This window comes from Entelurus aequoreus, linkage group LG07, assembly GCF_033978785.1.
Source record: "Entelurus aequoreus isolate RoL-2023_Sb linkage group LG07, RoL_Eaeq_v1.1, whole genome shotgun sequence".
NCBI classification, from domain to species: domain Eukaryota; kingdom Metazoa; phylum Chordata; class Actinopteri; order Syngnathiformes; family Syngnathidae; genus Entelurus; species Entelurus aequoreus.
In genome coordinates this window covers 36,912,943-36,937,589 of record NC_084737.1, presented here as the reverse complement: position 1 = coordinate 36,937,589, position 24,647 = coordinate 36,912,943, and the positions used below count along the sequence as shown (strand labels likewise).

At 39.6% G+C, this 24,647-nt stretch overlaps 1 protein-coding gene across 1 annotated transcript; it reads left to right on the top strand.

Annotated features, from left to right (window-relative positions):
• On the top strand, nt 1–24,253 carry sypb (synaptophysin b). Its single transcript, XM_062052067.1, has 7 exons — nt 1–101; nt 1,102–1,167; nt 18,602–18,726; nt 19,293–19,491; nt 21,009–21,200; nt 21,373–21,685; nt 24,093–24,253. Exons 1-6 carry the CDS (start codon nt 84–86, stop codon nt 21,652–21,654), a joined length of 882 nt encoding a protein of 293 aa, XP_061908051.1. The 5' UTR covers nt 1–83; the 3' UTR covers nt 21,655–21,685; nt 24,093–24,253.
• Nucleotides 24,254–24,647: the final 394 nt, after the last annotated feature.

Sequence of the window (24,647 nt, the reverse complement as noted above, 5' to 3'; positions counted from 1 at the left end):
CCACCCCCCCTGGGCTGTTCCAGATGAGACGCCTCCACCCCATCTGCCTCTCTGATCCTCTTATCAGCGTGTAAGCGGCCAAGATGGATGTCGTAAACCAGGTAAAGCTTTGAAACCGAATTATCCATTTTCTTTATTTTTAGATTAGCGTATCTATTTCCTTTAACGCTCCTTTTGTAAATTTAGATTATTTCAATCAATCCGATACACGGTGATATTGTGATACTCAGCTTCTCAATACGGCGTCGAAAATGTTTGATGCAGCATCGTTGCGTTATATTGTAAAACATAAATAAATAAATAAAAAGGGGGAGACTCGATTGAATTGCGCTGATTTTGGCGGCGAGGACATGATGGAGGAGCGGCCCGGGCCGACGACTCCAAATGTGTGAAGGATGCCCACAGATTAACCGCAGCCATGACATTTAGCTCCAGGATGTGATTTGTGCCAAAACGTTGGAGATTCCTCACGTCTAAATTAGCCTGCTGTTGCCAGGACAACACGCAGGATTCGTTTTCCGCGGAGGCCCTTGCGTGATGGTGCATACTGTACAGCCGCAGTAGGCCCGATTATGACGGCTGCTTTATTATTAGAGAGGACTTCCTGAGAGGTGGCGGGCATCCGTGACGATTCTTACTATGTTGTGCCGCGTGGATGCCCGCCATGGTGGGGCCCGCCATGGTGGGGCCCCCCATCACCCTCGCAGAGAAAACCATAGGCGCCGCTTTCTTCTATGTGCGGCCATTTATTGACGCTGCGCCTACTCTGCGGTGTCGCATTCACCTGCGCACAAATGCAGCCTGCCTTAAACCTGACATATGTTGATGTATACATACATATGAAATATATATGGCGTGATGTATTTTTCTGCTTGCTTGTAAACACAGGCTACAAATGGCAGCTGTGCACCAGTTAATCAGCTTTGTGTAATTGCTGGCTGTGTCTCTCACACAAACGTGTTGGCCAAGTAAACATGATATTGGCACACCTCAACTCATTGCACAATTTTGCTATAACTGCATGGCTCTTATTTTGACGTTTGACTTGTCAAATGGGAGAATTTCAAGTGTTCCTGTTGTTTTTTTGTGTGTGTTTGACAGTTGGTGGCCCAAGGACAGTTCACAATCATCAAGCAGCCATTGGGATTTATAAAAATCCTCCAATGGGTGAGTCCTCTCTCTACCTTTTCACTCAGATAAATGGGGTGCGTTATTTGGCTGCGTCCAGCAGAGGCGCTGTTGGTTCATTTTCAACATGCTTGAAGAAGAAGGAGAATGACACTTATTCAACATCCATCCATCCATCCATCCATTTTCTACCGCTCGTCCCGTTTTGGGTCGCGGGGGGTGCTGGAGCCTATCTCAGCTGCACTCGGGCGGAAGGCGGCGTACACCCTGGACAAGTTGCCACCTCATCGCAGGGCCAACACAGATAGACAGACAACATTTACACTCACATTCACCAACACTCAATTAAATGTGAGGAATATAAAGGAAGGTGTATGAGAGAGAGGGTGTATTCACAAAATCAGTTAATATGACTCTCGATACATTTTATGTGGTTTGCCAAATCATTTAAGGTGGCGCACATTCATTTTATGTGACCTGCCAAATTGTTTCATTAGAATTGCCAAATTATTTTATGTGGACTTCCAAATCATTTAATGTGGCTCGCCAATCCATTCAATGTAGTTCGCCAAATAATTTTAATCTGGCCTGCCACTTCATTTTATGTGATCTGCCAAATCATTCGAACGGCAGTTCAATTCATTTAATGTGGTCCGCCAAATAATCTAATATGGTCCGCCAAATCATTGAAGATGCCCGCCTAATCATTTTATGTAGTCTGCCAAATAATGTTATGTCTCCTAGTTCAAATCCCAGCCGAGTCATACCAAAGACTATAAAAATGGGACCCATAACCTCCCTGCTTGGCACTCAGCAACAAAGGGTTGGAGTTGGGGGTTAAATCACCAAAATGATTCCCGGGCGCGGCGCCGCTGCTGCCCACTGCTCCCCAAGGGGATGGGACAAATGCAGAGGACAAATTTCACCACATCTAGTGTGTGTGTGACAATCATTGGTACTTTAATCTTTAATAATTTTCTGTGGCCCGCTAAATCATTTAATGAGGTCTGCCAAATAATTGATGAGGTGGCGACTTGTCCAGGGTGTACCCCCGCCTTCTGCCCGTGTGCAGCTGAGATAGTCTCCAGCACCCCCGCGACCCCAAAAGGGACAAGCGGTAGAAAATGGATGGCTGAATGCCAAATAATTTAACTTATTACATCATTATTGATATCTCATTTTATATGGTCTACCAAATAATTTAGTGTGGTCCGTCAAATCATTTAAAGTGGCCCGTACAAATCATTTAAGGTAACCATCCAAATCATTGAAGTGGCCTGCCAAATCATCAATAATTCATTGAATGTTGCCTGCCACATCATTTACTGTGGCCCGCTAAATCATTTAATGTGACATGTCATTTTATGTGGTCCACCACATCATTTACTGTAAGTGGTCTGTGAAAGGCTGGAAGTAATAAAGTACATTCTGGCTAAATGTATTTGTTCTTTCAATTTTGAAAGAAAATTGTACTGCGTACAATTGTATATGCTCTAAACTTTGACATTTTCTGATCGTACAACAAGATGCTCTGCAGCATTTTGGTTTTTTTGGTTGCCAAAAATAAATACTTAAATATCTGTCACCATGATTTACATTTTCAAAGCAAGTTATACATCAATCTGTTATATAAAATATGCAAATATAATAATCAAAAACAGTTGCCTCAGCAAATTGTGTAACAAGGCTATTTGTATATATTTATATATATATATTCACTGTTACAAACGACTCTGAGGGCGATGTGAGCCTAATAAACACAAGTTTGACACCTATAAGGAATAAATTGTAGAGTCTAGGTAGGGGGATGGAGCATAAAGACAATCTTACACTAAATACTTAGCCAGGCTCTGATGGGCTATCTTAAGACCACATGTTCACTACAAAATGTGTAGGGTTTTTTTTAATTGTATTGAGGGGGGTGGGGGGATGCACACTCCAGTACAGTAGGTGGCGGTATGTACTCATTAACGTTGGTTTCGACCCGCTATAAAATAAAAACAAAAGAACAACCTACTGTATTAGCTGCAGGCTGAACTAGCCCTTTAAGTATTGTTTATTCAGAACAATACAATGCTGGCATGAAATAGGAGTTCAGAACATTCAGAGAGTATTTCTCCAATCTCATTTACCGTTTATTTTAAATCATAACTAATTGATTCATTGACGGAAATGTAGTCCATCCCTAGTCGCAACATGTAAGAATTTCAACTCAATTTATAATAATGATAATAGCACAGTAGAGAATATTGGCAAGGATTAAGCACCTTACACCTTTATGGCAGATTTATGATCTTCTATCTCATAGAGGCCATAAAGCTGGAAAGCACAGATTAATCTACACTCTTAAAAAGGGTTTACAGTTCAAATCCCTCTCATGGGAATATGTTTCTGTTTTCAGAATTATTATTACATCTTTTTAAAAGTAATTACTTAGTGTGGTGACGGTGCTTCTCCAATGAGAAATAAACTATGTAGTGTAGTAAATCAGTTTACTGAGCTTTTCTACCTTCAAGGTACTCAAAGCGCTTTGACACTTGTCTTCTCAGAGGACATGACCTCTGTACTGTACTTCATTTCATTTCCTGTGTTTGGCTGCACTGCCCTCTCACCACATGATGGAGCTAGTAAACTACAGTATGCAGTTAGTTATCAGCGTGTGCTTCTCAGAGGACATTACATGTATGTAGGGGGGAGGGAAGCCATTTTTATTCAGGGAGACAATTAACAAGCCCAGCTGTGGTTGCCAGCATCATTGTGAAGGTGTTGATGATATCCACATGTCAAAGGTTGTGTTTCCCTCTCTGGATGCGTTGCATCGACTGTTTGTTGACTGAACAGCAGCATCATGAGCACTGAAGAGCCTTCAGGGTTAAAAGTGGATGTTTTGTTACAACTGGGGCATCACACAGAAAGAGTAGCATAGAGGATGTTTATATTTGATGTTTGAAATTAAATCAACGAGATACTTTAGAATAGCGTGTTTTTAAAAATGTTTTAGTCAGGCTTTTTTCAAATTTTTTAAAACTCTTCTTAGGTTCTTAATTTGTATTTATTGCTATTATTACTACTATTGTTCTCACTATCTCAAGTTTTATTCTTTGATTATTTATATGTTATTTTTACATTTATTTTAAAATGTTTTATATAATTTTTTTAGATTACGTTAATTTAATAATAACAAACATAGTTTGTTATTATAAATAGTAATTTTCCAGTGTGCATGCCTCAAAGGTGGTTCTTTTTCCTCAGTCCCCTCTGCCACGTTTTGTTGTTGTCAATAATCAATAGTGTTTTTTTTACACGTGTAAAGCACTTTGTGTTGCAAGTTGTTTGTGCATGAAAAGTGCTATTTTTGGTACTTGACAGGAACAACATGCAAAACATAAAACTGCTTAGCTTTTGTGTTCAATGATTTTTTAAATTAGACATGAAAATGCATTTGTAATCTCCTGGCAGGTAATTATCCAATTAATTTAAGCTATTTTAAATGCTGACATTATTGTAATAATACAGTACAGGGATGTAACTGCTCGGTGGCCTTGTGGTTAGAGTGTCGGCCCTGAGATTGGTAGGTCTCGTGAGTCATACCAAAGACTATAAAAATGGGACCCATTACCTCCCTGCTTGGCACTCAGCATCAAGGGCTGGAATTGGGGGTTAAATCCCCAAAATGATTCCCGAGCGCGGCCACCGCTGCTGCTCACTGCTCCCCTCACCTCCCAGGGGGTGGAACAAAGGGAGGGATCAAATGCAGAGGGTAATTTCACCACACCTTGTGGTACTTTAACTTTAACGGTATCAAAATCTCACGGTACGATATTATCACGGTATTAAGGCCGTGGTACAATAAAATTGTGGTATATGTAAAACAATAAAATACTTAAAAATGCGAGAATGTGTAAAATGAAGTGCCAGGAATGTTTAGGATAAACACACTTACTGTAATAGAACACAAACATAATGCTCAAATGTTCTAATCATATTTATCACTACAAATACATACATTTATTTTAAGTGCAAACAATTATGCAGGAACATCCAGTGTTTAAAGCAAATATTAAAAAACAACTTACAATTGAGTGTCTTTACAGTGACAGTGTAAAACATTTAAGTTCACTTTAGTGTCTTTCAACTTTTACTTTCTGAGAAGCAGTGTCCTCCACAGTGGACATTTTTTATATTAGTCTGGAAAATGCTGTTTCTCAGTAAAGTTAACTAACAATTTAACTTTTAATCATGTAAATACCTCACAAAATTTATGTTTAGCTTCGCTGGCTTCAAATATCTTTTCTGGGTGACCTTTTATGAGGAGGCAACTGGTCCAGTCCAGGGTGTATCCTGCCTTCCATCCGAGTGCAGCTGGATAGGCTCCAGCCCCCCATGACATCGGGAGACAAGCAGTGGAAAATAGATGGATGGATTGAGGATTTATCAAGTACCTTTTCAGTTTACTTGTATTCCCCGCGGTGTCCAGTTTTTTGGTGATTTCCCTCTGTGAGGTGCGACGTGACTGGCTGGCTCTGCGTTGCCTTGGAAACGCTCAAGATGAAAGTGGCGTGCTTTGCTTTGCAGAACGCAGACTTTCTTACTTGCACCAAAGATGTTATGGTTTCGCCAGGGTTTGTTTTTAGCAACATAACTCTAATAGTTTAAGATAGATTTTTTTTTTTTTTCAGGAAATGTAAAAAAAAAAAAAAATCATTCTCATCTACTACGAACACATTTCACTTCCTGCTTACACCATTCCATGACCCCCACCTCGCCAGCCCCGCGCTGCGCAGAAGATTGTGGGAGATGTAGTTTATTTTCATACCCGGCCAACGCCGAAGCGCCAGAAAAAAACTACACACCAAGTTCTTGTTTGATACTGTCGCTTGTCACGGTTGTATTGTAAAACTTTGAAACCGCAATTATGGTTATTTACAATACCGTTACACCCTTATATTACAGCATAGGGGCAGATCCCGACAATGCCGAGCACCCACGTGGGATTGATGGCAACTTTCAATCATTCAAATAATTTTTGAAAAATCAATCTTGTTGTAGTTAATTTTGTGGCGAGTTTGGTCCCTTTTACAAAAAAATAAAGCCACAAATCATATGGGATAATAACTTCGCTGAACGTCAATTTTTTTTTTAATACACACTCACTGAGCATCCACTGGCAGAAATGTAGATCGGCGCCTATGTATTACAGTATAATAATTGATATCTGTTTTTAGTTCAAACTTGCAAGGTACAATGAGTAGGGTGGTCATGCCACTGCAATTTATAAACCAATGTAATTGTGTATTTAAAGACTTTTAAATCTGTGGAAACTTTGCAGTTGGAATCTAAAAAAAAATATGTATCTAAAAAAATGTCTAATCAGCCAAAACATTTTATGACCCCCCTGCAATACCTCTGCGGACCCCTGTTAAAGAGCTTTTGTTTAATGAGTGTAACTAATCAAAATTTATCAAATCTGGACCGCATGGAGTACCCGGAACTTTGAACACACGAACATAGTTTCCGCACGGCCACTGCAAAAGAGTGCACATGAGAGCGGTCGTGTGTGGGTGCTGTGATCTGTGTGGTGGTGAACAGCGGGGATTTATTTTTGTGTTAAAAGTACAATTTCAATGTTGATGATGTGCATTTGTTAGAAAGACAAAAAGAAGGTTAAGGCAAGCAGAACGATTGTATAAAAAACGTTTATTTCAGCAAGTTTCCCTAAAATACACATTGAGGCAATAAAGTGTTCTATATCCAATTTAGTGTTGTCCCGATACCAATATTTTGGTACCGGTACCAAAATTATTATGATACTTTTCGGTACTTTTCAGTACTTTCCTAAATAAAGGGGACCACAAAAATTGCATTATTGGCTTTATTTGAGCAAAAAATCTTAGGGTACATTAAACATACGTTTCTTATTGCAAGTTTGTCCTTAAATAAAATAATGAACATACTAGACAACTTGTCTTTTAGCAGTAAGTAAGCAAACAAAGGCTCCTAATTTAGCTGCTGACATATGCAGTAACATATTGTGTCATTTATCATTCTATTATTTTGTCAAAATTATTAAGGACAAGTGGTAGAAAATGAATTATTAATCTACTTGTTAATTTAGTGTTAATATCTGGTTATTTTCTGTTGTAACATGTTCTATCTACACTTCTGTTAAAATGTAATAATCACTTATTCTTCTGTTGTTTGATAATTTACATTAGTTTTGGATGATACCACACATTTAGGTATCAATCCGATACTAAGTCGTTACAGGATCATACATTGGTCATATTCAAAGTCCTTTTCAGAGGCGGTATAATACCGAATATGATTCATTAGTATTGCGGTACTATACTAATACCGGTATACAGTACAACCCTAATCCAATTACTCGAATAATCAAACACAATATTTGATAGTTTACTCGAGTACTAAGATAATCGATAATTACAGCCCTGCTTTTAGAAGTGCATTAAAGTTGAAGTAAAGTACCAATGATTGTCACACACACACTAGGTGTAGTGAAATTTGTCCTCTGCATTTGACCCATCCCCTTGTTCACCCCCTGGGAGGTGAGGGGAGTAGTGGGCAGCAGCGGTGCTGCGCCCGGGAATCATTTTTGAGTGCCAAGCAGGGAGGTAATGGGTTCCATTTTTATAGTCTCTGGTATGACTCGGCCGAGGTTTGAACTCACTACCTACCGATCTCAGGGCGGACACTCTAACCACTAGGCCACTGAGTAGGTTACAACACCGCATGTACACTTTTCTGTTCTTCACTTAAAATGTGTACCATGTGGTAAACCGCTACACAGTATTCGTTACACCTCTAATAGATAGTTTTTATTGTGTGGCGGCAGAGTACTGTTTAACAAACTAAAATACTATCATTTAGATGCCAAGAGACAGTAGTTTAACCCATCTAACAATAAAAAAAAAGGTTTGTATGAACCCAAATGGAAATATAAATGACAATTGATGATTAACTATGTGCACATAAGCATAGAAAGTAGTTGTGACAGGGGCCCACACTGCACTAGGCATGAGTGCGCTGCATGACTCTGAAGTCCTTCCCTGGAGCTGTGCAAGTGTGCCAGCAGCCCGGTGCTGCCTCCCTAGGTCACTGAGAGCCAACCACCAATCAGCAGCCTCGCTCAGGAGCCAGGGCCCATGAATCATGTGTCAGACCAGAGGAGGAGCTGCTGCTCTTTCTGGATTAATATGGGCATGCATAAGCAGCAACAGGAGGGGAGGTGAACAAAAGACAGCTGTATTAGAATAGGAAGATACATTTTAGTGGCGACTGCTATATGGTTTGATGTAAAATACATATACAACCGTTTTAGTTCAAATGTATTGAAGTACGTAGGCGAAACTACTCATGTGCACATACAATTCTGTGCAACAGCATCCTGTTTGTGTGACTCATGTAGCAATGCCTACCTACCCACCCTCTTCCTGTCTTGGGGGTGGGGTGGGGGGTACTGTGCTGACAAAGCAGTGATTTGACGGATGTAAGAAGTCTTTGAGTTCCCAAAATTAAGCTGACGCGAAGCTCAACAGCGCACACTTGGTAAACAACTAGAGCCTGTCCACCGTTCTTTGCTGGGTTGCAACACTTGTCTAACTTGGATCTGGCACATTTTTAAATACATCTCTGGTTCATGGGGATTTCTTTACTTTAACTAAGTTTTCCTAGCCGTGTGATGTTCCATCTAATAACACTTTCCAATGCTGCTTTTGCGGCACCCTTAACCTCATAAAACTACAAAAGCACTTGCATCAGGCCTAACCTCCCAGTAGTACAAATCCAAACTGGAAGCTTGAAATACCCCAAACTTGTTTCTTATTCCTGAAAGTTTAATCAAAATGTGCTCTTAACTTTGTAAGTTATATGTAGCAGAATAAAAGAGACAGCGTGAACTTGGGCTGGGCGATATATCGATATACGCGGTATATCGTGGGCAGTGATTCCCATAAACTGCCAAGATACCTGTGGCGGTGGGGGCGTGGCTATGGGCGTGGTCACCATGACATCCTCGAATAATTTGCATAATTTACTACAATGATATGATTTTCTCTAAAAAGGCTCAAAAAATGTATACTTACTAATTAATAATAACAGTTTTGTTTTAAACGTCCATCCATCCATCCATTTTACAATATAATTACAACACTTTATGTACATATTTATATACAGATTTGAACAATAAGTCATTCACTGAAATATATTTATTAATTGTGGTTCTTACAAAAAATATATCTTATAAAATATAAAAGCTGAAATGTCTCTTAAAGCTCTGCCCCTTTAATTAGTGCATACTAAATAATTTAACTTTAGCCTACTACTACAACCATATTATTTACCAGCAACATAAAGTGAAACAGAGGCAGAGGTGTCCTGCCACAGTCAGTAACAAATAAACAGAAAACAGTAGTGGTCAAATACAAATAAGGCAACAAGAGAAGTATCCTACACTTCTCTTTTGTAAAGTAAATCTGAACAGCCTATATGGGCATCTACATCAACTATATGATTTGCCTGAGAAGATGGACAGGACCAAAAAAAAAAAAATTAAGAAAAAAAAAAATTATATTTGTGACGGACGTAATTCTTTCGTGGCGGGCTGCCACAAATAAATGAATGTGTGGGAAACACTGGCGAGTTTACTCTGTGCGATTTAGAAAATGACTATATCGTGATATTCGAGTATATGTTCTCACACAGTTGATTTTAGCTGCTGGCATTACACGACAAGCTCTTCCCACTCCTTCTTGTGTCTCCTTCTCACAGACAGCAAGCGCACCTTCTTACATACGTCACATACTGTCACGTCATACGTCACATACGTATACGCCCTCACGGAGCAGAGAGGTAGCGGCATGGGTAACGTTAGCTGTGATGCGAGTGGTAATACGAGAGAAAGAAGGTGCGAATCTGGTCACAAATGAAGGAAGAATTAATTCCCAAGAAAAACAGCAGGGGGTCCATCGTCTGGCGGTGGTTTGGCTTCAAGTGGGAATATGTCGAACAGACAACCGTAATTTGTCAAGTGTGGGGCAAAAGCGTTTCTACAAAAAGTAGCATTACTGCTAATATGTAGCATCATTTGAAAAGTCACCTGCTAGAGAATGAAGAGTGCTTACTCCACATGTCAACATCTCCATTCGGTGCTACACGCCCACACCATCAAAATGCAGAGGCAAACATTTCCAGATCAACACCGTATGAAAAAAAGAGTCGACAACAAAAGGAGATAATGTCCACAGGGACCTACCACATAGCAAGGACAAACACTATTTGATTTCCTATTATGCAGCTCATTTTTATTTGACACTTATTGAAATATCTTGTGTGACATCATGTTTTTAAACTATTGTGGTGGCGTTCTGTACAAAAAGTGCACTTTAGTTTAGTGTTGTTTTGATAAGTCAGCTTAGCAAAACCATGCACAAATGTGCACTAATAGCTTGTTTTAAAATGTCTCTGACAATCTTGCACTTTCTGTTTTGGAAATTACATGAATGCTTGTGCCACTGCTTAATAACAGTTTAATAAATACAGTTTTGGTAAATTAAGTTAGTTGTGATTTCCTTCTCTGCCTGAAAGTTTAAAATGAGCATATATTAATGCAGTATGAACAACAATGTTTTAATGTAGACACATAGAATCATCATACTGGTGTGATTATATGCATCAAGTGTTCAAGGCCAAGGCAAAAATATCGAGATATATATCGTGTATCGCGATATGGCCTAAAAATATCGAGATATTAAAAAAAGTCCGTATCGCCCAGCCCTAGCGTGAACCCTTTTGTCAGTCTTCACTCTCTTTGTCTCTGTGGTGCAGCTAGCACACATACACACACACACACACACACACGCACACATGAATTGTTTCTTATTCCGTTTCTGACATTTCCTGAAAGTTTGATGAAAATCCAACTGTAACATTTTCAGCTATGTACAAATGTTTGTATATTGAAATGAAAGAAACAGAGAGAACACTCTTGTCAGTTTCCTCTAGAGCTGAGCCGTCAATAAATCAATTAATCGAACAATAAATGAAATTTGCCGGCATCCATTAACTGCCATGTTCTTGTGTGTTTGTTGTCTTCGTCTGTCGCTTACAATCATGGTGCAAGAAGGTTCACACTGTGCGTCTCTCTCAGAAACTGAGCGTGTTTTATTCGATAGTAGAATTAAATAAACAAGGTGATGTTAACTCTATTGTCAGTCATCTACAATCTTTGTCTCAGTGGGCGGAGGCGAGACCACTATCTCACGGGCACATGCACGGACGGAGTGCTGCTTGTCGACCGCGAGGTAACAAAATTTAGGAGGAAAAAGATGATTACGAAGCCAAAAGTTCTGGTGTGTAAACATTTTGGCTTTAATTGAATGAGAAAGATGAGCCCATCTACACGGACAAAGGAGCCAGTATGCTAAGATTGTTAGAAACTGATGGCAACAAAAAACAACAAAACAAAAAAAACTAAATGTTCAATATTTATTAAAGTGCAATTTTTGCTAACTGACATTGAGAGTCCATTCTCTTTTGTTTGTTTATTTTTTAAAGATAATAAAAAGTTATTGACTTTCCAATTACAATGGTGAAATACTAATGAGAATTAAAAGTTTATTGCTGTCATGATCCATTACTCGGATCATGGCATGATGTATGTTTTTGGTAATGTTTCTGTGTTAGTCTGTTTCCTGGGTGCACCCTCTTTCCCTGTTTACTGTTGGTTTCCATGGGCACTGATTCTCCTCACCTGTCTTAGTTTAGCAATTAGTGTTCCCACCAGGTGTTTTGGTTAATCACTCCCCTTTATAGTTTTCTGTCACCCAGCAGTAGTTGCTGGGTCAATGTTTGCTGTAGGCAACATTTACGTCTCATGTTTTTTCTCCTCGCTGTAGCAAATTTTGCACAGTATAGCTTTCCTCGTTTTTTCACCTTTGGTAACATTTTGGTTTTGTTCTGCTCCACGCTTGCTAGCATCCTCAGTTTTGTATTTTTGTCTTGCCTTTAATTTATTAAAAATACTTCATCTTACCTCCACGACGCACCTGCTTGTTTCCTGCGTTGGAAGGAACACGAAAATCGCAGCCATGCGTCGAAGACGTAACAATTGCGTTTGAAAGGGTCACTTGCATATTATTATTACATATTATCAATACATTAGAGCAGTGGTTCTTAACCTGTGTTCGCTATCCCCAGGGGTTCGGTGAGTCGGCCTCAGAGGTTCGACGAAGCCTCTGCCGCGGCGGTCAAGACGCACCCGACTCATCGTGTAAATAAAAACTTCTCCCTATTGCCGTATTATGGATACCCCAGAACAATATTCCCTCTAATTTTCCATCTGATTTGCAGGTGTGTAATTTTGTTGTGAGTTCATGCACTGTGTTGGTTTTGTTATTTGAACAAGGTGATGTTCATGCACGGTTCATTTTGTGCACCAGTAAAAAACATATAACTTTGTCTTGAATTTGAAAAAAAAACATTTTATTTTTCACTAAATAATGAATCAATCAATCAATCAATCAATCAATCAATCAATCAATCAATGTTTATTTATATAGCCCTAAATCACAAGTGTCTCAAAGGGCTGTACAAGCCACAACGACATCCTCGATCTTTATTGTCATTGTGCATGTACAGGTACAGGTCCAACGAAATTTAGGTTGCTTCCCTAAGGTGCTTTGCATTTAAAAAAAAAAAAAGAAGAAACCACACAATATACAAAAACAACACAATATGCAATATGGCGTAGGACCACTCTGAGAGGCAATGTAAAAAAACGAGACAGTAAAAAGTATAAAGTGACTAAAGAAGGGTTCAGTGAATGCGTATATGAAACTGGTGGGGTTCGGTACCTCCAACAAGGTTAAGAACCACTGCATTAGAGCTTAAAGGGTGCGGCTGCAAACAGGGGAGAGACATCAAATGTCATTACATTGTCAACGTGGCTGTTAATGTAAATGTTAAAGGGTAACCGCACTTTTTGGGGAAATTTGCCTATTGTTCACAATCATTACGAGAGACAGGAAGACAAAAGGTGTTTTGTTTTGTTTTGTTTTTGCTTTCTAACATCTAAAAATCAGCTCGTTCTTGGGGGCTAGCAATGCAGCTAATGAGAATAATCAATTCTACCTCTAAATCAATATAAAAATGCATTCAAAAACCGTCAACAATACTTAATTTACGCTCCGTAACCTGTATGATAACCAAACTGTAGCAGCATTGTTATTGTAAGAGTGAACACTGATGAACTCTTTCTATAGCGTACTAACATATCGGCGTGCTTCGGTATTAGCCGTAAAAGCTAACTACGGCAAGACATAAGCTAGCTTCTACATCAGCACGAAACCCGTTTGCGTTTGTAATGCACAACACTGCGATAGAACACCAATCTGTACTGAGTGAAAAACATAAACAATAATTTTACAATATCTGTAAAGTATTAGCCCACATTTCATGTTTTGTTTGTACACAGCTGAGCTAGCCAGACAGTGTTTGTACTGTAGTTGTACATGTGACATGCTGCATGTATCATGATCAATATTAAAGTTAGTCTGGTCCAGCTGGCCAGGTACGTTTCCTGTTGATTTTAGGTAAGCAATCCATTTATGTCGAAATAGCTTGGCTCCAAGTTCAATATTTATAGCGTCAAAATCGCTTTCACCTCACTCTCCCTTCGTGCTTGCTTCTATAAGCAGCAGTGTATTTAGCTTCAAAAGTGTAAGGTTGAAATTCTCATTTGTCCAAAAATAGTTGTCTTCGTTGTCTATTACCAAGTCTGCCATGATTTAAAAAAAACACTCGTTATTGCGGAGGTAGGAACACATGGAAGAAATCAGTCCCGGAAATTATTAAAATCATCAAAATACGGTAAATATATATGAACGTGTCTATATACATATACATATATGCCCGAGTGCTTCCAGTTGAAGTCGGGTGCAGAGGCTTCGTTGCTACGTCCACAACCAAGCTCCTCAAAGGAATGGGATTGAGAGGTCAGGCTTTCCGGCGGGCTGTCAAATCGCTGTCGGATGCTGCTGAACAAAGTAGCAGATGGATATGGTTCAAGAGAAAGGACCCAAACTGGGCTGCTAAATGACATCTAGGGGTAAAGGCAGAGGGGGGCACACCTGGGACGCCAGATGTCGCCGTTGAGCCCTCCGGAGGTGTCGTGGGCCTATCAACGAAACACCAGTGAAGGAGGGTGCCCACCTGAAGACCCCAGTGAAGCTTTTGCCCCTAACCCCCCACCCCCCACTCAACACTAACTGCTGATTAATCTGAGGGATTGTACTATCTAGTCCTATGAGCTCAACTATAGACACACATATATATATATATTTATATATATATATATATATATATGTACACTACCATTTTTCGCATCTTTCAAGTGTTTTTTATCTTCTTTAAAACCGTTTTTTTTAAAAAAGTCTTTCATAATGATTGTAAACGATAGGCAAAATTCCAAAAAAAAGTGCACTTCCCTTTAATGTGTTCTCAAAATAATGCTGAAAGTATTATCGTTTATTGGCAATAATTTGTTGGACAATTTATCGCCCTGCAAAATTTGTAATCGGCCCAGGCCTAGTTTCCACTCTCTCTCGGCTATCTAATCAGTTGTTCCTTATCCCGTTTCTGAAGTTTCATGAAAGTTGTATCCCAATCTGCACATCACTTTTCTTGATAGGTTACTTAACTGACAAACCATGACAATTTCACAACCTCCTGGCATACGTTCTAATTAAATAATCCCCAATGTAACAATCATACATATGGTGCAAAATGTTCTTATAATTAGGCATATTAATTGATCAGTTGATCGTTAAAAGTGCTCTCTACTGTGTGGAATTTATTGTTGATTAATCATATCTTAAAGTAATTGAGCCAAAAGCAAATGCACTTCTTGTCTACAACCAGCAGAGGCGCTGTTTGTTCGCCCTCAACTAGTTTGTGATGTGAAGAAGAACATCACCATGTCAGCTATCCATCCATCCATTTTCTACCACTTGTCCCTTTTGGGGTGGCGGGGGGTGCTGGAGCCTATCTCGGTTGCATTCGGGCGGAAGGCGGGGTACAACCTGGACAAGTCGCTACCTCATCGCTATGAGCAACATAATTCTGCTTGATAAATCACTGGACACAAAAAGGAGGTTGGTAACCTTTAATTAAATTGATTTAGAAAAAAAGCAACAAAGCAATCGTTTTGCTTTGTTACACAGTCATAATCAGTTACATGCACATTGCTAATTATGATTATTAGTTGTGTTTTTTGCTAAATTCAATGTTTGTTTTTATTATCTCTCCCTGCCGCCAACCGTTATCTGTGGCATTCTCTTGTCTAGAATGATATTAAGTAGATATGATGTGTGGTCACCTCGCTGGTCACTTCAAGGTGTGGTCACCTTGCTGCAAGTTCTGATGAGGTACCCCAAAAAAGTACACCGTAGATTAGAAGCCACAAATAAATGAATGCATATGACATCCTGAAACGTATAAATTCACAATAGTTACTACAACAATATATTTTATTTTAATTAAGCTTAAAATAAAAAAATACTAATATGAATTTTAAAAAAAGATAGCACTAAATGCTTTTTTGGCGGCCCAAAATGTATAGTGGCAGGACACCACAAATAAATGAATTCATATAAATCCCTGTCACATATACAGTATAACTACTACAATGATGTGTTTGGTTTTAATTGAGTTTTAAAATGTAAAATAAAATATTATTGACATAAATGAAAATAAATGATAGCGCTAAATACGCTGCCCAAAATTCACAGTGGCAGGACACCAGAAATAAATGAATCTATAGGAAACCATGAAATGTAAATATGACTAATAATTACTACAATAATGTGTGTTGGTTTTAATTGAGTTTTGAAAGGTAAAAGAAACAAAATTATATAAAATAACTACACAAACATGGTGTTAGCTCAAGGTTGCATTTAGATAAATGCCAAACATGGCAGCTTCTGATTGGGATCGGGATTCTTGAATAGAGAAATAAAGACATTTGTGTTAAAATATTTTCATAAATAGTCTCAAAACACTGAACTCTATCATTGATTTTGTTGTGCGATTGACTTCCATTTTTTTACAAAGAGAAATGAAAATGGAAGCCAAAGTGTGAGAAAAGCAGTAGCAGGCAGATGGTTTGTGTTTGTGTCTTGGTGAGTGGTGGGGAAATTGTGTGTCTTCTCTCCACAGTAGAGCTGACACCCATCCAGCATGCCAGAATGGATAGAAACCAGCCTCCTCACTCTGTGATGCTGCCAATAGCGTTACCATGGCACCAAACACCATTGCTTCCCTCATGCTGGCATCCTCCTCCATCACTCCTCTTTGCGCTCATTCATTACCATAACTGTTTATCTCTTGGAAAACTGCCATTTACACTCAACTTCACCACCACCACCTCGGACATGTACTTTTCAATGACCATCACCATTACAGTATCATGGCTAAACTGCTCAATGTGATATTGCTTGATGGTGATCCAGTCCCTGCGATGAGGTGGCGACTTGTCCAGGGTGTACCCCGCCTACCACCCGAATGCAGCTGAGATAGGCTCCAGCGACCCCCCGCGACCCCAAAAGGGACAAGCGGTAGAAAATGGATGGATGAATGGGTGATGCAGTCCACCCGTGCATAACATCACAACACGCCACAATGATTTAAAGTATTACATGCTGCAATCATAATCTCCAAACGGTAAACCTCAGCCTTTGTTATTGAATGAGTTTTTAGGTTCTTTCAGTTTCTAAGTGCAGCTGGTGCACCAAAATGTTGGTGTGTTTCGAACCTCTTGGAACCTCTGGCTATTATTCATACTAAGAACATAAGAAACATATGCCGGGGATATGGCTGTTATCCAAAATGAGATGGAGGACAAATGCATAATTTTTCAACTACAACTTTACACCATCTTCCTCTGCTTTGGGGCAAAAACCAGGGCCGCCCTAAATGCAGAGCAAGCGCCTGGCAATACTATGAGGCCCTGTTTGGCATCCAATTAACTAATTGCAGAGCGCTTCATATTAAATTTGACAACTTATTCCTAGCCACTTCCTGCTCTGTCATTGTTAATAATATAATAGCAAATTTCCCCGACATTGTCTCAGTGGCTCTTGTGGCGCAGTGCAATACTGCTTGCCTTAAAAAAACAAAAGGTAACTAACGGGTTGTAGACTCAGGGTATATAATAAATGTTTTTATTTTGCACAACAAGATATTTGCCATGAATTTGTTTTAGTCCAAAACATGCATCAAATTAAATTGAAATTTGATTTAAAAATGAAGAAAAATAATTTCACATAAATATAAACATGTGATAAAAATATATAATGAGATGGGGGAGCTCCAAATAAAATTTTACTTAGGGCCCCATTTTTTAAATGTATTGGTTTTTACAACTTTGAATCTGAGGCTCCACTGTAGAAATTCAAATGTTTTTATCTGAGCTGTACCGGGCTCTGGATCTTTCTGTGAGTTTGCATGTTCTCCCCGTGACTGCGTGGGTTCCCTCCGGGTACTTCGGCTTCCTCCCACCTCCAAAGACATGCACCTGGGGATAGGTTGATTGGCAACACTAAATTGGCCCTAGTGTGTGAATGTGAGTGTGAATGTTGTCTGTCTATCTGTGTTGGTCCTGCGATGAAGTGGCGACTTGTCCAGGGTGTACCCCGCCTTCCGCCCGTATGCAACTGAGATAGGCTCCAGCACCCCCCGCAACCCCGAAAGTGACAAGTGGTAGAAAATGGATGGATGTATCAAACCCTTTTGTGCTTTCAAGACATTTGTATTGATGATCAAATCCTCCTAATTAGGCCTTTACCAACAACAGCGGAAAGAGAGGTGTGAGATGTTAAGGAAAGAGGTTGTGATAACTGGACATTGTTGTGTGTGCTCACGTGTGTGTGCACGTGTGTGTGTGTTGTAGGTAGCTTTACAACTGAGTATTTAGTGACAGATGGTAGAGCACCTCAGTCAGATTAATAGCTGGATTTTCCATTCTATCGGATCTGGTTTGCGATGCAGAAAGGCTGTGGTAAAAATAGTCAGCCTCATCTAATCTCTTGTGTTTGTGTGTGTGTGTGTGTGTGTGTGTGCGTGCGTGCGTGTTTGCGCGCGCGCATGCGCTCAAGAGAGAGAGTGTGAGTGAAATCTTCACGCATGTCTCTTTATGACAATGCTAATTTGTATGCACCTCAAATGACTAAAAAAAGCAGTCAAATGGAAGAGTAACCATGACAACCGTCTTGCAAAGTAATGATCGCGCCACATTTTTTAGCAGCTTGCCATAGTTGGTGAAGCTTTGGTCTGCTCCTTGCATTCTAGAATAATCTGATATAATGTGTTTGTTTTTCCCCAGTTTGAATGACAGAGGTTAAAAAAAAATCCAAATCTTGTCAAATGTTCATGTCATTTTTGTCACGCTTTTCTCTTGCAGATCTTTGCGATCTTTGCTTTCTCAACCTGTGGCAGTTACTCCGGCATGTTCAAGATGAGCGTGGAGTGTAAAAACCGGTCAGAGAGCGACCTTGGCATCGAAGTAGAATTTGAATATCCATTCAGGTACGGTGTTGTTTATAACAATGTTGCAAACACATATTTTCAGCATGTGAATCATGTTCCTCATATCTTATAAAGTACGAGTAATATGTTACATTTTTAATTCATAATAGAATAATGGAACATAATGAGGACTGCATGGGGGTTTATTATGTCCAGAAAGTCCCATTTTGTTAATTAAATACAACGCCTGCAAAAAATGATGGAATCACCAGACTTGGAGGATGTTTATTTGGTTGTTTATTTTTCTAGAAAACTGTTACAAACGGCCTAAAGGAAATGGGGCATGAAGTAGCAGACGCTATTACAGCTGCAATACACGTGTTTGCTCCTGAAAACCCCTTCAATGCCCTCACCCTTGCAGTTTTCTGAAGGTTTATTTTGTTTACTTTAACCACAGTCGTAATCTGTTTCTTTGTATCTCCAGTCTAGACCAATGCTGTTAGATGTTAATATTCATATTTTCCATATTTTTCAAACTATGTGCTATATTTTCTTGGCAAACAGAGATCATTTGGGTGGCTTTTGAGCACAATGTTACACATCTTGCTGTTTGTGTCCTTTCCCAGGCTCCATCAGGTTTACTTTGATGCCCCCACCTGTAAGGGAGGGTACCCCGAGCGTCTATTCCTGGTCGGCGACTACTCCTCTTCGGCGGAGTTCTTTGTCACCATCGGTGTCTTTGCCTTCCTCTACTCCATGGCAGCCCTCTCTGTGTACTGTTTCGTCCTGGAGAAGTACCGTGAAAACAACAAGGGCCCCCAGATTGTGAGTCCCACTGCCAGGACTTGGCTTTTTGTGACCCTAAACAAAATTGTGTATGTGGCCCAATTTCATTCTTTTATATTACTGATGTAACACTATAGGGCAGAGGTCCCCAAACTACAGCCCGCCAGCGTGCAAAATCCGTTCCGCGGGAAGTCCCAAGTTTAAATAAAAAAAAAAAAAAGTAATACTATTTTTTAAAATTATTATTTTTAAAAATCTGTCCTTTCTAATCTATTTTCTACCGCTTCTTACTCTCGGTGTCTCCTAGCCGCTCAGGCAAATCATATTGTGTAAAAATGGATTTTCCCATCGATAACTTGACATCATCGCGCTGTATGTATGTATATATACAGCCAGGCCCCCGGCCAATTTGTTTTAATCCAATGCGGGCCCCAGGTCAAAAAGTTTGGGGACCTCTGCTCTAGGGGCTATAAGGCTGACTGCAGCCTAGTGAGTATTGTAATACAGTTGTCCCTCGCCACATCGCGCTTTGAAGTTTTAAGGTGACTATGTGAGTGTTATTTCTTGTCTAGAGAGCGTTTTTAATATTAAAAACTGTATTTAGAAGGTCATAGACAATTTTTATACTGTAGCCATAAAAATATAAAACATTTAATTATTATCCCCCTAGCGGAAATTAATTTACCACAGTCAGGCCTGGAACCAATTAACAGCGGTAAACGAGGGTTTAATGTATTACTCTTAGCGACCTAAGTAGCTTCGGTTATGGGAGCCTTCTCAAAATCTTGCAAGTTATGTAAATATTTGCGTTTACTACCGTATTTTTCTGAGTATAAGTCGCTCCGGAGTATAAGTCGCACCGGTCGAAAATGCATAATAAAGAAGGAAAAAAACATCTATAAGTCGCACTGGAGTATAAGTCGCATTTTTTGGGGAAATGTATTTGATAAAACCCAACACCAAGAATAGACATTTGAAAGGCAATTTAAAATAAATAGAGAATAGTGAACAACAGGCTGAATAAGTGTACGTTATATGACGCATAAATAACCAACTGAGAACGTGCCTGGTATGTTAACGTAACATATTATGGTAAGAGTCATTCAAATAACTATAACATATAGAACATGCTATACGTTTACCAAACAATCTGTCACTCCTAATCGCTAAATCCGATGAAATCTTATACGTCTAGTCTCTTACGTGAATGAGCTAAATAATATTATTTGATATTTACGGTAATGTGTTAATAATTTCACACATAAGTCGCTCCTGAGTATAAGTCGCACCCCCAGCCAAACCATGAAAAAAACTGTGACTTATAGTCTGAAAAATACGGTACAAAAGACATGTTCACTCATCGCTGAATAAAAGTTTAGCAGAGACAAAGTTTCATTGCATCCATGAAGCAATTCATTTCATCAACAAAACACCTACTGAACTGACCGGTCGCCATAATCATGTAGCTGCACCTAGTCGACCGCTTAGTGTTTATTGCTCAGTGATTCCTTAAAAGGGTGTGGTCTAATCCTAAACGTGATCTTTGTCGATGGCAGGACTTTGTAGTGACAGCAGTGTTTGCCTTCATGTGGCTGGTGTCATCATGTGCGTGGGCCAAAGGTCTGTCGGATGTGAAGACTGCCACTGATCCGGAGAGAGTCATCACTCTCATCACAGCCTGTGGCGAGCAAGAAAATCGCTGCCGTGAGGTCTACGACCCCAAAGTCTCGGGCCTCAACACCTCTGTGGTAGGTTTTCTTTTGCTTTGCCCAACTGTGCAAGAGAACAGTAATTTTATTGGTCCGATTGTGTGTCATATATACTTCTGCTGTAACGCTTTAGGATTGCGAGGGGAAATCGTAAGTAAAAAGAGCAACTAATTTACCACCAGAGCAGTCACCTATCGCCACTCCTTCGCAGGCTTTTGGGTTCTGCAACCTGATCCTGTGGATAGGAAACCTGTGGTTCGTCTTTAAGGAGACTGGCTGGATGGCTGCCTTTTCTGGTACATACATGCCATCGCAGGAAAAGCAGCCCGCTCCTGATACCTTTGCCCAGGGTGGCTACGGTCAGCAGGACCCATACGCCGGCTCCCAAGGAGGCTACCAGCCCGAATACGGCCAGCAGGGAGGCTACAATGAGGAGGGAGGCTACAGTCAGGGCTTCGAACAGCAGCCCACCTCCTACTCCAATCAAATGTGAGCCTGTGCGGTGACAACACAACTGCAGGAGGGTGAGTGACGACACAAAGGATCACTTCATCGTGCTTTCTGGCATAGCTCAAAATAGTAGTTCATGTAGTGGGATGGATAGTCTCAACTCTCACCGGCCACAATATTCAGTATTAATTAAAAACTAAGTAGCGCGATGAATTATACAATTTTGTCCCACCATAGAGCTTTTAACACGATCACCATATTGGGATAATGCATGTTGATGACACATTCTTGCTGTGTCTCTCTTGACATCTATTGCACCTGGTCACCCCATTGGGTTGAGTTTCCCCCTGCCCGGATGTGGGTTTAGATCCGGGGATGTCGTTGTGGTTTGTGAATCCCTTTGAGGCACTTGTGATTTAGGGCTATATAAAAACATTTTGATTGATGATTGATTGAAATTTGACAGCGACAAGCGAACAACGCAATGTAGCGTCCTCACTTGCAAGGTAGGGGCAACGTCCCTCCACAGTACAGCTTTAAATCACTAATCCTCGTCTCCATGGCAGCAAATAAACTATGTTTCTGACACGTAACATTATCACTGGAGGACTAGAGGACAAGGAATAGCTAAACATGCTACACTACACACCACTAGAGGATACAAAAAAGCACCACAGCAGAAAGTAACCAAATATTAACAATAAACTAGCAAGTAGATTAATAATAGTTTTGATTATTTGATACATCAGGAAATTACGCAACATGTTATCACATACGTTAGCAGCTAAATTTTGAACCTTTGTAACCCGTTTTGAGATGGTTCTTTTATCATTTACATACCAAATTTGATATTGTGATATATAGCATTACGCCACAAGGCTGCATGACATATTGCTTTATATATTTTAGGCTATATTCCCCATTGCTATTCCAAACTTGTTTAAAATTCTGCTTTTACAAAGATGTTAATACTCAACTTTTGATTTTCTCAATTCAACAATATGTTGTGATCCGTTACATATTATTTTGCATTGATAAAAGGGGCGCACAGCGGCCTAGGGGTAAGCATGTTGTCAGCCTCGCAGTCAGTTAGAGGGTTCAAAACTCTTCTTGGCCTCGTTGTGACGAGTTTGCATGTTCTCCCATACTTGGGTGGGTTTACTCCAGCTCCCTACTACAACCAATAATTTTCTTGACCAAAATCAGCACAGTAAAAATGCTGATACATGCATGGCCACCACCACCCCTCCTTACAGTAAAAATAGTGTAACCTCTGTGTGATGCAAAACAAAAAAGAGCACGGTAAGAATCAACATATTATCATGAGCTAGATAAATTACATGTAGTTTTTTATTCTGAAACTGGCATTTTCTAGTTAATGAAATCAATTACTGTATATGGCTCTAAATCTATCCAATTTTCAATAACAGTACTGTACAATAGTAAATTACACCTGACCTTGTAGACCAGGGGTCCCCAAACTTTTTGACTCGGGGGCCGCATTGGGTTAAAACAATTTGTCCAGGGGCCTGGCTGTATATATATATATATATATATATATATATATATATATATATATATATATATATATATATATATATATATATATATATATATATACATTGTCTTTATAATCCGTTTTGTCATTTAACATCAATTAACATTGATGTTCATCAAGTCACGTTATCGATGGGAAAATTCATTTTTAGACAATATGATTTGCCTGAGCGGCTAGGAGACACCAAGAGTAACAAGCGCTAGAAAATGGATTAGAAAGGAAAATTTAAAAAATTAAAATAAAAAAATTAAATAAATAACAAAAATTTAACTGGGGACTTCCTGTGGGCCGGATTTTGGATGCTGGGGGGCCGGATCCGGCCCCCGGGCCGTAGTTTGGGACCCCTGTTGTAGACAATAAATAGTATCCATGTTGAAAATAAACAATGTAGCCATCCTGTGCCAAAAGTGTAGCTGGAAAAAAATGCAGATCATTTTAATGTGTAATCTATTTGTCACGCTTGAGAAAAAGTGTACTTTGTTTCTGTTAAGGACTGTTTTCCCCCAGTTACTTATAATGTAACAGTCTCACACTGCTCGAGCTGGCCCTTCAGTTTAACCACTTCCCCAAAATCAATCAATCACTTAAAACCTTTACAGGGACAAACACTATAAATAATATAAATTAACTCTATTGGAATAAAGCAAAACATGTAAAAGTAATTGCAAAGTGTAAAACAGGAAAATAAAAAACACAAGATTGATTAATCCGCATCACTGTGTTGATTTGGACAGCCCTGTCAAAAAAAACAATACACAGCTCTATTTTATGATAGGTTATAAAATACTTAATGGTTGTTTGCAATTTACAGCTTGTGATCATCAATGCGGTCACATTTGCATTTTTATCATGTCTTTATATTCAACATGTATTGAATGCATGTGTGTTTCTTTCATACTTGACTTCCTTTCGTCCTCTTCCAGGGTGAACTTGTGATTCCAGCACTCAACCACAGCCTGCATTTCTGCACTCGTCTGTTAGTCTGTTTGTGTACTTGGTGAGTTTGGCAAGTGGCGGGAGGGAAGGTGTAGGGGTACACGGTGTACGGGGAAGGGTGGGTAGGCCAAAAGTGGGTTGTGAACACCTGTAGGGAGCAGGAGGTGGTGGGGAGGGTTCAGGCGGGCGGGGTGGTGGGGTGGTGTTGGGGGGTGGGGGGGTTGTTTGCTGTAACATGATGTTTATTCTCGTGATGTATTTAACTGTAGAAGACAACAGAGGATTGTCTGATTATACGAGAAAAACTTGAATACAAATACCAAAACATTCATTTATGAACATTTAAGAGAAATCTTGTAATGGAAAAGACTTACATTTATGGGGTGGGGGAAAAAACATTGTAGTAATATTTAACTTGAGAGAATGTATTGTCTGTTCTGTGTAAATACCGACATGCTAATATATACAGTATAATTCTATGTACTCAGTTGAATAATTTTGCACTCCATATAAGTTGTTATACGACAAATGTTAAGCACAGA